A 12164-nucleotide genomic window follows, 5' to 3' on the forward strand; every position below is an offset into this window, starting at 1 on the left:
GTTTTTTTGAGAGGAATTAGTCCATGTCAAAGGTTGAAGTCTGCATTCTATAGCAAGTGGCACCTAGAAAGAAGTGGACCTGAAAAGTTGCTCTTTAAGAGATTTAATTTATTGTACCTTTCCATTTAAGATAATTATTTCACCTTTTTTTATGTTTTGCAGGATAAGCTGAAGATACAGGAGAGTTTAAGGCAAGGTGCCACCATTATTGCTGCCTTAATCAAAGAAAGAAATCCTGGACTTGCTGGGCAGCTACTAGTGGCATGAAGCACATGGAGAAAACAGCCTATAATTTAAAAAATGTTTGCCTGTGTATCACTAATTTTTTTTCATCTGTGGTAGAATGCTTAAGTTTTCTTTTATGTCTTCTTATGATTTGTAGAATGTGATGCTTACTTAGATTAGAAAAGTGGATCAATGTTTAAATCTGTGAAATAAAGATGTTGCTTTTTTATATGTCAAATATAAATTGCCTGAACCTGAAAAGAATAGATAAGTGGGAAATGGTAGACTTCACATCAAGAGTCTTCACAAAATAATGAAAGGACAAATAATAATGATAGATGAGCTCGTCCTTCTAAACTACTATCTTATTGCTCTGTTGATCAATAAACCATGCTATAATGAAGCTAATGCATAAGATTAAGAATGTCCTCTCATTTTGTAATATTTTGTATTATGTTGGAAGTTTTCATATCTTAAACAAAAACCAGATAATAACCAATATAACTCTTTGGTTCAAATATCTTTACCATTTGCCTCCTGTTTTTGTAGGTCTTTAAAGGAGATGTAATCCCTTGCTATTTTTCTATTCTTTTAAAACTGTACATTTTCTTTAGTTAATGGGATATAAGTTTTCCTTAAATAATTTTAAGAGGCCTTTAATTTTTCTAAATAAATTTAAAAGAAGTCTGATAAGCTAATTAAAAAATGAATGTATTTTTTACATGTAAGTCATAGTGAGAATTACTAGATTGGAAATAATTGCTGAGATTTAGTCTCTTTAAAGGGTTGCATGGTAACTCCATAAGATAAGCACAGGACTGTAAACCACAAGGTCAGTGGTTTGAGCACACTAGCTACTCCATGAGAGAAAGATGAGGTTTTCTGCTCCTACAAAGATTTATAAGCCTCAGAAATCCTATATGGGGTCACCATGAGTTGGAACCAACTCAACAGTACGTAACAATGACAATTCTCGTAAATGAAATGTGGTCTTTAAATGTAGACTTGCATGTAGATTGTTGGACTCACCTCTCAGTATCTCTCTCAGTGTTAAAAAGTGTAAATTAAATCAGTTAGTTCATAATCTTGAGAATGAATATACATGGTAAATGTGTAGATTTTTGGTTAGAATGTCTACACCCCTACAAAGGTGCTCAACTTTGTGGTACAAAAGTATGACCTACAAAGAATATACCACATGTATTTTCATGTATCTTTAGATGAAAATATTTTACAACTTTGAAAGCCCTATAAAAATAAAAGGGGAAATGTAATCAAGGAGACAATGAGTGACTCTAAGTACAAGACAGGTAACTGGTGCTATATATAGACATACACACACATATAAAATATATATACATGCACACACACTTTTAATGTACATATAAAAATCTCTCCACCTCCTTGACCTTGTAGATGAGGAAATTGTAATTTATGGAACTTTACTACCTTGGGCAGTAAAACTTAAGCTGAGCACCCTGTACAAAAATGGCTGGTAGCAAAGGGTGTACAGAAGAGCGAGGTGGAGAATAAGGCAGGGTACCTGGAAGAGTAATAGAAAAATGGACAGAGAGGAACAGATCTATCTCCAATGGCCAGACAAAACTTTCAACTTTCTAGCTACATTTCCAATATACAGAAATTATATCTAAGAAATACTGGAATGGTGAGAATTATTGGCCTAGATGTGAAGATAAATTAATTTTTCATTATTTATTAAGAGATTGGAGGCAACTTGCATTGTTATCATAGAGTTTATAAACTTAATTACTTTAGTGAGAACTGAACTTACTTTATTTTTCCAAATCCCTTAAAAAGTAGTAATCATTTTAAGTCAAATTTGCTAAAATTGCTTTCTGTGAGTAATATTATGGAGAGAAAAGTGTTCTTCCTAAACTTATGCTATTTAATTTAATTAAACCAAATTAAAGTTAGTCACTTTAGCTGTTTAATGTATATGATCAATGACTGGATTAATGACTTATATGGAGAGGATGAAGTATTTTTTTTAAATAGAAATTCTGCAATTTGAAAGACAACGTATTGCAAGGTACTAATTTACAGCTAAAAGTCAGAACCTTATATTCTACCCAAAGTGACTCTTTTTTAAAAAATGTTTATCATTTAAACAAACAACGGGTACATTCTGCATGCTAGCCTCCTGGCCACCAGCACACAGCCTTTCTCTCTCCATGAGTCTAGAGTCCTCAGCTGCTCTATCTTTCCCTCATATCTGCCTACATCTCTGATGTTGCTACTTCTCTAGTTAGGGTCCCATGTTCTTGCTCATGCTCTTCTCTCTTGATGGTCCTAGGGTCCTCTGTTCCTGGAATGCAAGATTAAATACTTGCCCCTTTTAGTTACACAAGTTCTACATTTACAATTTTGACAATCAAAATTAGTCAAGGTAACAATTATTCACTATTGAATATAATGAATCCTATCCCCATCTCCTTTCACCAGACCAATCAAGACAAGAGGAAATCTAGTCAGTGGGGATTCTATCTTCCCTCGAATACTCTGAAACTATACTCTCTCTTGAAAACTTGGTAAGCCCCCCCCCCACTTCATGCCTTTATAGATTCCTCCCTCCCCATTTTAGGTAACAAATGTCTAAGTTGCCCATTCCTATCAACCCTGTATACCCAGGGGATAGGTTTAATCCTTGATGTGAAGACTCCTTCCCTCTCGGTTGGTATTTTGAGCTACTGTATCCATAAGTAATTAGCAAATTCATAAAATTGTAGTAATTTACACCTGCTTCCTTTATCAAATTTCTTTATCTTCCTCTATTCAAGTTCTGATCATCAAGCCATTGAAGCTAGGTCAAATTTGGGCATTCTTTTGCATCTCCCCCCTCTTTATATCAGCTGGATGCTTCTCTCAGCTCTAGCCCTCTGTGGCTCAGTCATTGTCCATGGACTCAGGAGTTCCCAAATCTCCCCAAACTTCAGACCAAGCAGCTCTTCCCAAGTCATTCTTATTGTGACCTGTTGAGTCATTTTGCGTTGATTTAACGTGAAACTCTCTTTTCCATGCTTGCTTATTATAGCTTTCGATGTTTACTTTTTGATATATAAGTATAGCAATCATTTTATAAAAATTAAATTATAGTAAAATATATTCTAATATTAAAATCTCAAAAGTTTCACTTCATTATAATGTTAAAGCTGATTATGGTTCATATAAACATGTTTTAATTGAAGTCATTGTTAAGAAAACCATTTAGAAGAAGAAAGATTAAAATTATTTTATGAGTTTAATTTGAAAATAATTGCAGTGAATGAAAATATATAAATCACTTTAGATTGTATTAGTATGGTTTAAAGCATGTGGACTAGAAGTGGCTTTACAGGACATGTTTTGCTTGTTAACATTTACATATGTGTCTTTGTACATTTTCAGTATTAAAACTGCCAAAAATTTAATGTATGGATTTTTAAAATTAAAAATAGCAAACTACTGATGAAGATTCTAAATACAAAGCACACTATAGTGCATAATTATTAAGTTTCTACATAAATATTGTTATTTAGATTCACAGGAAACTTCACTGATATTTAGTATACATGCATATATATGTATCTAAATTAATGTTTGATATATGGATGTAAGTGTTTAAATATGAGGCCTTCATTCACACATTATTTTATTTCAAACATAGTCACAATTTAATAGGTTATTATATTTACTGTTTAAAAAATAACAAGGTGATATTTTAAATTCTAAAAAATATTAAATAATTGCAACATGAAAAGTATCAATTAGATTTTTTTTTCTTCCTTTCTTTCATGTTTAGTAGATTTTCTAGCAATTGTGTTTGCTTAGGATACAAAAGCTATTACTTAGGCACAGTGAAAAGAATATTATGTTTCATTATCTTCATGAGTGTTCTGGGTTGACTCATTGATCTTCTGATACTCTTTCCTTCCACTTGTTTCAATAAGACGAATATATGTTCATCCCTTGCCTTTGGGATATGTCATGTGACCTACTTTGATCAGTAGAGTAAGTCAGAAGTGTCAGTATGCCAGATCTAAGATTAGGCCTTCAGTTACAAAGACACAGGTTTCTGTCTGTTTCACTTCTGCATGGGAAGGAAGATGGAAGCCTAGACCAGCTAACCTCCCGCTGACTTGCAAATATGTGAGTAAGCCCAGCTGAGATCAGCAGAGCCTCCCAGCCCAGTTCAGCTGCTCTGCCCAAGACAAATGATCTAAATGAAAGCTCATTGGTTTTTGGTTTTTGGTTTTGGTTATTGTTTTGTTGACTAGAGAATTTTGAGTGTTTTATTGTATATCAATTGCTAATGAACAGAAGAAGACTAATGACAGTGGGGTTTTTTGTTTTGTTTTGTTTTGTTTTTTTATCTGCCCTCCCAAGTTCAAACTCCTGCTGTGGCATTGTAAGATCAGCACTGGACTTTGAACCACAAAGTTACCAGTTCAAACCCACCAGCTGCTCCTTGGAAAACCTATACTGGGTCACTATTGAGTCAAAACCGACTCTATGGCATTTAACAACAACAACAACCTCCCAAGTCCAGGTTGTATCTAGAAACACATTTTACTGAAGCAGAATGCATAAAAGGAAAATTGTCAGAGAATAATTGCAAAGCAGTAGAAGATTCTGAGGATGTCTTATTTCATATTCAATCGTCAGAGAGGAGAAAAATAGAATAGAACATTTTTGAAAAGTTGTCAAGTAGATGAAACTCTCTTGGATATTAAATAATGCTGAGTTAAGATGTTGTTGTTAAGTGCCATTGAGTTGGTTCCAACTTGTAGTTACCCTGTATAGGGTTTCTGAGAAGCATCTGGTGGGTTTGAACTGCTGACCTTATGGTCCAATGAATTATTCTGCAGCGTCACACCAGAACTCTGAGTTAAGAGATAGGCATTTAAAGTAATTGATAATAAAAATTGTTGTTGTTAGGTGTCATTGAGTCAGTTCCAATTCATAGTGACCCTGTATAGGGTTTCCAAAGAATGACTGTTGAGTTTGAACTGCCGACCTTGCGGTTCAAACAATCTCACAGTCCAGCTCTCTATCCTACAGCACCACACCAGTACTCCTGATAATAAAAATAGACGGAAACTTATTTGCTGTTTACTGTATTACAGGGACTGTTTTTAGTGCTTTACATGTATTTTACTTTTCTTACTCTTCATAATAAACTTAGGTTGTAGGTGATACTTTTATTCTCATTTAACAAAATAGCCTGTTCAGAATCATCCCAGCAGCAAGTGGGAGAATTTGGATTCAAACTCTGACATCAAGATCCCAAGCACAAAATAGTACTAAATACAACACAATATTTTAAGATCTCTTTAAAAATGATTCTCAAGGATGAGAGTCTCCTTTTTTTTTAATAACAAGGAAAGTGGAATAAAAAAATCTAATTTCTTTTTTATGTTTCTGTTCTCTTCCTTTTTTTGTCCTTCTTCACCCAAACACATACAGACATGCACACACATCCTGAAGTATCCTTGGAACTTGTGTTAATAAAATCGACAAATATTGATCCCCACATATGATTATTGTCAATGCCATGTCTGTGAGTTCTAAAGTTGTTAAATATATTTTTAAATAATGAGCAGGCACACTTGGGTATAGAAAATGGAAGACGGAAAAGTAGAAGCAGAGTTCTTGATGAACCAGAGTTGCATATAGCCATATGTGCCTCAGCACCATAGCAAGACATTAAAAGAGAAGTTGAAATCCATTCACCATCTTTACAAGAGAGAGGAAGATTTGGAGAAATGCCCAGGCAGGATGAATTATGAAATCTTGTCTTGACATGAGGCTTTCCCAAGCACATATGTTCACCAACATTTGCTTGATAGAAAAATTCTTGAGTGAATGGTGGTGCCTAGTTTGATGAGTTAGGTCAGAGAGGAGCCAGATTGTTTTCCCTTTCCCATCTGAAACATTGGAATCTTTTATTTTTTAAAATGTCTTTGCAGCTGAAATACATTATGTAAATTAATTCTTTACTTAGTAAGGATGCTACCAAATAATCTAAACAGTTGTTAAAGCATCTGGGTTAATTTAGCAGCATAGATGAAGCATGACTTGTCAGATGCCATGTTTTCTCTCAGTTTAACCTTAATTAATCCTTGCGGGTCTCTACCAAGTAGATCTCTATCAATCTCCAATATGACAGTTGTGAAAAGACAGATATACAGAGAAAAGGTTCATGATCACCCAGCACACTGAAAACCAAATTGATTTTGGAAATCTAGGGGGATAATGCACTAGAGCACGAAGTTGGTTTGAGTCACAAGGACAGTGATTCAAACTCACTAGCTGCTCCTTGGAAAGCCTATACAGGGTCACTGTGAGTCAGAACTGACTCGATGCCATTAGTCAATATGTCAGTGATGCAAACCCACCAACTGTTCCTCAAGAGAAGGATGTGATAGTCTGCTACCATAAAGATTTAAAACCTTGGAAATCCTATGGGCGATTCCACTCCTAGAGGGTTTCATTAATTTGACTTACTCAGCAGTGATAGGTTTGAGAGGTTTTGGTTTGATAATAATTAGGAGGCAGTGTTGTCAAGTTTGAAAATACCTGGTTTAAATCTATATTCAGAAACTTTATCTGGATTCATCTATTTTGCATAATTATAGTTCAGCCATGGTAGTGCTGTGGCTCTGTAGGATAAACAGTAGACTCCTAACCACAAGATCAGTGGTTAAACCTACCAGCTGCTCCAAGAGAGAAAGATATGGCTTTCTGCTCCCATAAAGATTTACAGCCTTGGAAACTCTATACAGGGTTATTATGAGTCAGAACCAACTCCATGGCAAGTAACCCCAATTGAGTCAGGAGGCAAAATCTTCAGCTAGGCAATTCTAGTGATCTTTGTGACTCTTCAAGATTCCATGTTAAGGCTAATTTTGCAAGAATTTCTACTTGTTGTAGACTGTAATAACCGGGATATTTGGATACAGTTTGGCAAAGCATCTCATAGATTAAGTGAATAAGGTTTTTGGAGCTTTGCCATTTTAGAGCTATCCATTATGTTCTTTGTTCCACCTCATTATAAAATTGGGCTATTGAAATTGGCTGGTTAATTGGTATGTGGGTGTTTGTTTTGTTTTGTTTTCTTTCTTCCTCCTACTTTACTCTTTACATCTGAGCCATAATTTGGTTAAAAGCAAGCTCTTCAGTCTAAGTGGCTAACAAAACATCCCATTGAGAAGGAGGAAATAGATGATAAAATCTGCTTGTTACTAATTTTTTTTCAATAGTTTGGAGAAAAATTTTTCCCATGCTGTGTGTGTTTTTAAGACCCTGTTAAGTTCATAGTTTTCCTTTTCTACTTTGAATAGAAAGTCATTCTCTTTAATCCCATCTGATTTTTTTTTTTAAGTGGATCACTGAACTGCCCAGTTCAGGAATTCAGTTGCCTGTGTTACTGAATGGGAATATATGTGACCTGATAGTAAAAGAATGCTATTCAAAGACATTTCCGCCTGTTTGTTACTGTTCACATAAGTCTGGAAAGAAGCCAGAATATGTAAACAAATTAAGAGCTTTAAGAATTCCAGTGGGAATATCCATAAATTCTACCATAAATCAAGAATTTAAGAAAAATGCAGTATGCTATAATAAGATAGCAGGGAGACACAACTATAAGTCAAACATTCTTGGCTCGGATTTGGGAGTCTTAATGATTAGTCAAAGTTTTGGGTTAATCAAGGGGTTATGCATCTATGTTGTTGAAACAGAATTTTATTTTTATTTGTTAACTTTGTAATTGTTGATTAAATCAAACAACCCTTCAAATCTTAAGTCAATGTTTTAAATGCTCATTCATATTACATATATATCATATTACACAAAATTATATCTTTATCATTAGCAGATAATGATTCTATTTGTGTATCTACATACATCAATGTTATTGATTGAATTATGACTCTTCAAAATATGGGTGCAGCCTCATTTGGAGATAGGGTTTTCTTTATTATGTTAATGAGGTCAGATCATTACAGGGTATTTGATTAAAGCTAGTCACATTTGAAATATCAAAAGAGTAGATAAGGCACACAGAAGCAAGCACAATTGGAGGGGGAGATACATGTCAATGCATGCCACTTAGAGATCACCAAGAAATCAATCTGTAGAAACTAAATTGATCTTCCTCCAGACATGGCAGAGAAAGTCTTTCCTTGGAACCAGTGTCCTGATTTCCGACTCCTATCTTCCTAACTGTGATAAAACATGTTTCTGGTTCTAAAAACCACCCACTTGTACTATTTCTGTTATAGTAGCACTTAGAAACCAAGACAACCTCTGAATAAATGAAAGGACAATTTGATAGATTGGGCATTTTCCTCTTAGGGTTTTGATATATGTTCTCTCTTATTGCAACTGTCAATCTTAGCATATGAACCATGTTAGGAGCGGTAAAGAGTAAGTAATGTGAGATTATCTACTCTTTTGATTACCTTTAATCCAGATTTAAAAGCTAAATTCAAAATTCCCTCTTAAGAAGGACAGTCCCAAAGTTTAATTTCATAACTGTGCTATCTCGGTTAGTTTCCTTTTAACTTTCTTGTGTGTGTTAGGGGTTGTGGGACAAGGATGGAGAGAGAATAACAGGGGTGGGAAGGGCAGATACAAAGAAATAAAAAATCACAACAGTAAGTCAAAAAGTATTGCTGCAAAATCACAAAAACCCAATGCACAAGAGATCGGCACTCTGCCTGATGCTGTACCATACTCATAAATGTTATGTTTGAGCTCATTATTGCTGCCACTGTGTCAACCCATCTCTTTGGGGGTCTTTCTCTTTTTTACTAGTCCTCTACTTTACTCAGCATAACGTCCTTATCCAGGGACTGGCCATTCAGGCAACATATCCAAATGCAAGGGAGAATTCTCATCATCCTGGCTTCTAAGGAGCATTCTGGGTGTACTTCTTCCAAGACAGATTTGTTGGTGGCGCATGGTACTTCCAATATCCAACACCATAATTCCAAGGAGTAGCTGGTATGTTTCAACTGCCAACCATTTGGTTTGCAGGTCAGTGATTATCCTACAATCCCACACTAGGCTTTCGCCACCTTAGCAAAGCTTATCTGAAAATAAACTGGGAATATAGGGAAAATAAATATAACTGATGCTTATTTATGCACATATGATTTTTGGGGCGATGCAGATCCTACACGAGATTCTGTGTTTCTGTCCTATCCTTCTTAAGTAGTGGTCATGTGTTACATTATAAGTGACTGGATGCTTCTTGTCTTAGTGGCCTCACTAGCTGATGGTATAAAAACAATATTATTCTCCTTTTTTATTTAACCCAAATTTTTATAGTATGAGCCTACATGGTTTTTCTACTCAAGGTATCCTCTTCAGCATATTCCTACATGCTCACAGTTTTTCATACCTTTCATTTTTAACATTGCTCCTATTTTGTTATCACTGTTGCTAATAACCCTCATAAGAAATGACTATGCTGGCCACGGCTATCTCCAGTCTTAACTGTCCCTGCTGAGCCCCATAGCAGCCCCAGAGAAGAGGCTCTCTTTCTTTCATTCAGTACATCAATCTTGGATAACCTCACAGCTCACCCAGAACTTGATCTCAGATACTTTCAATAAAGTATTTTGAGCCTGGACTACCTTAGAAACTGAAATCATCTCTTTGTTGTTACAAGGATATCTAGTGCCATCAGAGAAAAGCAAAGGTGTAAATGCCTTTCATATTAGACCTGTCTCCACTTGACTCGCTTTTAGAATCCCTCTAAATTCCCTAGTGTTTGGGCTCAACTACTCCTGGAAGAATCCCTGGTAGCATGGTATGTTAAGTACTGGACTACTAACTGAAAAATCATCAGTTCAAACCCACCAGCTACTCCAAGGGAGAATGATAAGGCTTTCTGTTACTACAAAGATTTACAGCCTTGGAAACCCTATACAGGGTTGCTGTGAGTTCAAATTGACTAAGTGATAGTGAGGTTGCTTTTTTTCGTACTCCTAGAACAGAGGATGCAAGCAGTGACTACCCCCTTTTATCTCCCTCCACCCTCATGCAAATGGTTGGCCTTATTTACTCGATCAAGCTTAGACAGTCCCCTAAATGGGTGAAAGCTCTATCATCTATACCTGGCAAGAAAACTGTTTATGTTCATGTGTTTAACAAATTAAACTCAAAATAGTGTGATGTTAATACTTTTCTCAAAGACTGGGGTTTTTTAGTTTAAGCCATACTTAACTTATGTTGTTGTTGTTATTGTTAAGTGCCGTTGAGTTGGTTCTGACTCATAGCAACTCTGTATAATGTTTCTGAGGAGCATTTGGTGGGTTTCAACTGCTGACTTTGTGGTTCATAGTCCTGTGATGATCCTACAGCACAATATTTGTAAGACTCTAAAAAATAAAAGATTACTTTAAAAATATTTATATCATAATAAATGAAATAACTCAATTGTTTTAAAAAAAATGCAAGTATAGACAAAATATGTGAAAGACACTGCCTTTATAAAATCGTGGATCTTTTTTATGGCAATAAAAGTATCTTCAAGGCAAACTAATTATCTAATAATTAACTTATGTTTTTCTTTGTGCCAAATGATTTTCACAAATTATCTGATGTGTCTCTTTCTTGAACCCATCATTGCCCATATTTTACAGAAGAGCCTGAGGCTCAAAGAAGCCAAGTGAGGAGCCCAAGATCACCTAGATAGTATGTGGCAGGGGCCAAGATCCAAACTCCATATTCTTTGTGTTCCCCCAACAGGGATTCTTTCCATTAAAGACCTAAAAGTGATCTAAATAACAATAAGACATGACATAATAGAATGTGTGATTTTAAAAAAATGTACTTATTCCATTTTGTTCTAGTTTTGTTGTTGTTGTTTTAATTCCCATTCTTCCATAGACTTAAGGCCAATTGACAGAGTTCATCATTAACAACAGATGTATGTCTCTGGTCATTAAGATACTCATTGTAGAGCTTTTATGATTAAGACTTGTAAGTCGTAAAGAATATCTACAAAGAGATAAACAGGCAGGATTCCTCTTCTAGATACTTTTATTTTTTCAAGAAAGGTGAGAAAAACAACAATTCTAGTATAAAAAAGGTGAAACAAGTGACAGGAATTTAGAGGGGAGAGTTCTGGGGCATTTGAGGTGCACAGAATACTTTGTCTAATAATGGCCTTAGTCTTCAAATCTGGTTACGCTCTTGCTGAAAACTCTACCTAAAATTTTTTACAGAGCAATGCACCCTTTCTCTCTGGGGTTCCCATAGCACCAGTGGATACTTCCACTTACTGATTACATATTATACTGACATGTTCTTTCATTTCTGTCTGTTCGCCTCTCGAGTGTCATGTCCTTGAGGCTAAGTATTATGTTTTAGCTATCTGGTTAACTCCAGATTTCATTAAATGTAACAGTAATCCTTGATGCCTCTCAGGGATAAAATTTAATTTCAGTCTACCAGCATTTTCAACAATCTTTTATTAAGCTTTTATCTGTTGGGATATAAGCCTATGAAGAATTTACAGACTTCCTAGTCAGTGAGACAATATATATAAATTAAATGTTATCTAAGAATACACTGAAGCATATGTAGTATGTTGGAATCTCAGTTTATAAATTCACGTGTTAAATTGAAAAATGTCTATTTACTATTATTATTTTCTTGAAATCAACTTAGCCCCAATTTAATTGGCTCTGATCATGTGCTGAGAAAAAAAAAAAAAGTCAACCCGTGGTATTACAGCCTTCTTTCACATTGGGGATTTATAAACTCTGGGTCTCAGGCATCAAAATATCAGAAGGATCTCACTAATCCTCAGCTGTCAGTCCTCACTGCTAGCCACTGAGATGCCCACTGTCCCTGCAAGTTCAATTATGATGGACAACAGTTGAATAGCCTTTGAATTCTTGGTTCTCATCATCCCTTCCAGATCA

At 35.2% G+C, this 12164-nt stretch overlaps 1 protein-coding gene across 1 annotated transcript in view; it reads left to right on the forward strand.

Moving 5' to 3' along the window:
* Positions 1 to 267, forward strand: part of ISPD (isoprenoid synthase domain containing) — a 393355-nt gene extending 393088 nt beyond the window's left edge. Inside the window, exon 10 of the mRNA XM_006832246.1 lies at positions 163 to 267. Coding sequence (XP_006832309.1) covers positions 163 to 267 — 105 coding nt within the window. The remainder of the gene's footprint in view (positions 1 to 162) is intronic.
* The last annotated feature ends 11897 nt before the right edge of the window (positions 268 to 12164 follow it).

Source organism: Chrysochloris asiatica, unplaced genomic scaffold, assembly GCF_000296735.1.
Source record: "Chrysochloris asiatica unplaced genomic scaffold, ChrAsi1.0 scaffold00006, whole genome shotgun sequence".
Taxonomy (NCBI): Eukaryota; Metazoa; Chordata; class Mammalia; order Afrosoricida; family Chrysochloridae; genus Chrysochloris; species Chrysochloris asiatica.